The 2069-nt window shown below is 51.1% G+C and overlaps 1 protein-coding gene across 1 annotated transcript; it reads right to left on the bottom strand.

Annotated features, from left to right (window-relative positions):
• Positions 1 to 990: 990 nt before the first annotated feature.
• On the bottom strand, positions 991 to 1521 carry EMH_0025100 (uncharacterized protein; the record flags this gene model as incomplete). The annotated part of the gene is made up of 1 exon (XM_013502398.1): positions 991 to 1521. The coding sequence occupies one exon, from the start codon at positions 1519 to 1521 to the stop codon at positions 991 to 993; it is 531 nt and encodes a 176-aa protein (XP_013357852.1).
• Positions 1522 to 2069: the final 548 nt, after the last annotated feature.

Genomic DNA, 2069 nt, shown 5'->3' with positions numbered 1-2069 from the left:
ACAAATAGTCCCCAACAAACGCGCAAAACATCTCAAAACCCCTCCATCCCTCACCTGCAGTCCAACCAACTCACACACGACAAACCTCCCTACGCATCACCTCTCCACGTCCTACGCGCTCATTCAAGATTGCAAACTACGCAGCCTAACTCGTGGCTCCAGTCTGCACCTCCCACCACGAAACCAAACCGCCTAACCAGAGCATCTACCTTTGTGCAAAAATACCAAACGACTTTTGGCAGTGAGCTAACAACGCACGGTCTCAGGCGCCTGAACAAATAGTCCCCAACAAACACCACAAACACGTGCATCGCCCCGCCGCTCTATATACCTCAGTGCGTCTCCAGATACATACATGTGGACTACTACAGGCCAAGGCACACACGCATATGATCTGTCAATTCAAGTGGCCAGTCCACAGGGCAAATCCAGCGCCATAAACAATCAACACCGCTGCGCACAAAACCCAACATCCCAACCCACAATTCTGCCCAACAGCCAACGGCAGCGAAACGAGCAAGTAGTGTCATGCACACCCACCGTCTTCAGCTTTTGAAACACGGAGCGAACTAAACCTACCAGCTCATCCACATACTGTTGCCTACCTACACCGCTCTGCCTGGAAATACAAAGTCGCTCTCAAGCATTCAGCCTCAACTCCCTTCACCCCAGCATCTCACTTCTCCACTCCTTTTGCACCCACATCACACGCGACCAACTCACTCTACAGTCAGCATGCCAGAACACCAAACCACACCTCATACACTCAGTTTGCTAGGCAACCGGCTAAGCCCAACAAACATCCCCACTCACAACCACCACGGCCCTTTCTACCCACTGTCCCTCCCGTGTAGAAATTATCCGCTACACCTCCGCCGGCCAAATGCATATCTTCCCCCGCTGCGTCCCCCGCGCGAGTCTCAAACGCCCGGGAGCCATGCAACAACGCATGTGCACACCACTGCAGCGAACAACTCGAACACTCGCCTTTCAAAGAGCTGCACACAGCTGGCAGTCGCAAATCAAGTCAGCACTGTCGTGACGAACCACGGCCGTGGTCCCGGTAGCTGCCAATGTTGGATGAAGCTGCTGGCATACCGTTTTCGCGTCCTGCTCATCTCCTGGTGTTTCCGCCGTTTTCGCTTCAGGTGATACATCTGAAGGCGTTTCCTCCTGTGATTCTTCAGGCTTTTTTGCTGAAGCAGAGGTCCCGAAGCTCAAAACGCCCACTGCCGCAGCGGCGAGTAGAAGGGAAACGCCGACGGCGAACATTAATGCTCGTTTTGAACCGGGGTTTGCTGAGGGTGGAGGATTGAGATCGTTCAGTGCCTCTTGTTGCTTATCCGCTTCGTTCAGTATAATATCCCCTTCAGCTTGAACATCTGCAGGATCCTTCAAGTCCGTGCCTGCCTCTGCAACCTCCAATACTGGAACTGTATCTGCTTGCCCATAATCCCCTGTTGCAACTAGGGAAGCAACGCATCCCAGCCAAAAAAACACACGTAAACCCATGGTCTTCATTCTTTAAAATTTCCGTGTGATGTTATGGGGAGGATCCCGGTTTCAATGAAAATTTGGGGCGGTCTGTGAACAAAAAGGACACGTTGCTGCGGTGAGTACTATGCATACAAGAGAATCATGTGCATAGTGGGAAAAATATGTGATGAGTTTGGATTTTCACTATTTTTCAGGACGTTGCACTGGCGACTGCTCTCCTCGTTGGGGCTGCCGAGATAACCGTGCCGATGATATTGTAGCCAGCTACCTACGGATGTTCGTGCCACGTTTTCCGATGACAAAAAATTGAAACGTGCCACTCTATCAGTTCAATTTTCATTTGTTCTGGTCAATATTTTTTGCGGGCTCTCGGTCTAATGCTTCTAGCTTCTGCGGGTAAATCGCCGCGCGAGTTTGGCCCTTCGCCCAACTCCAATCCGCTTTGTCGATGCTCACCACACACGAAGCAGGCTCTTTTGGTCCCCCCCTCAATAGATACAAACATTTTAAATTTATCAAAATAGAAGCTAAAACCAACCTGTACTAGCAGGGTGACTACCGGCGAAGCGCCA

This window comes from Eimeria mitis, genomic scaffold (assembly GCF_000499745.2).
Source record: "Eimeria mitis Houghton genomic scaffold, Emh_scaff906, whole genome shotgun sequence".
Taxonomy (NCBI): domain Eukaryota; phylum Apicomplexa; class Conoidasida; order Eucoccidiorida; family Eimeriidae; genus Eimeria; species Eimeria mitis.
Note: the sequence above shows the minus strand (reverse complement) of the source record. Positions and strands in the feature narration are given on the sequence as shown.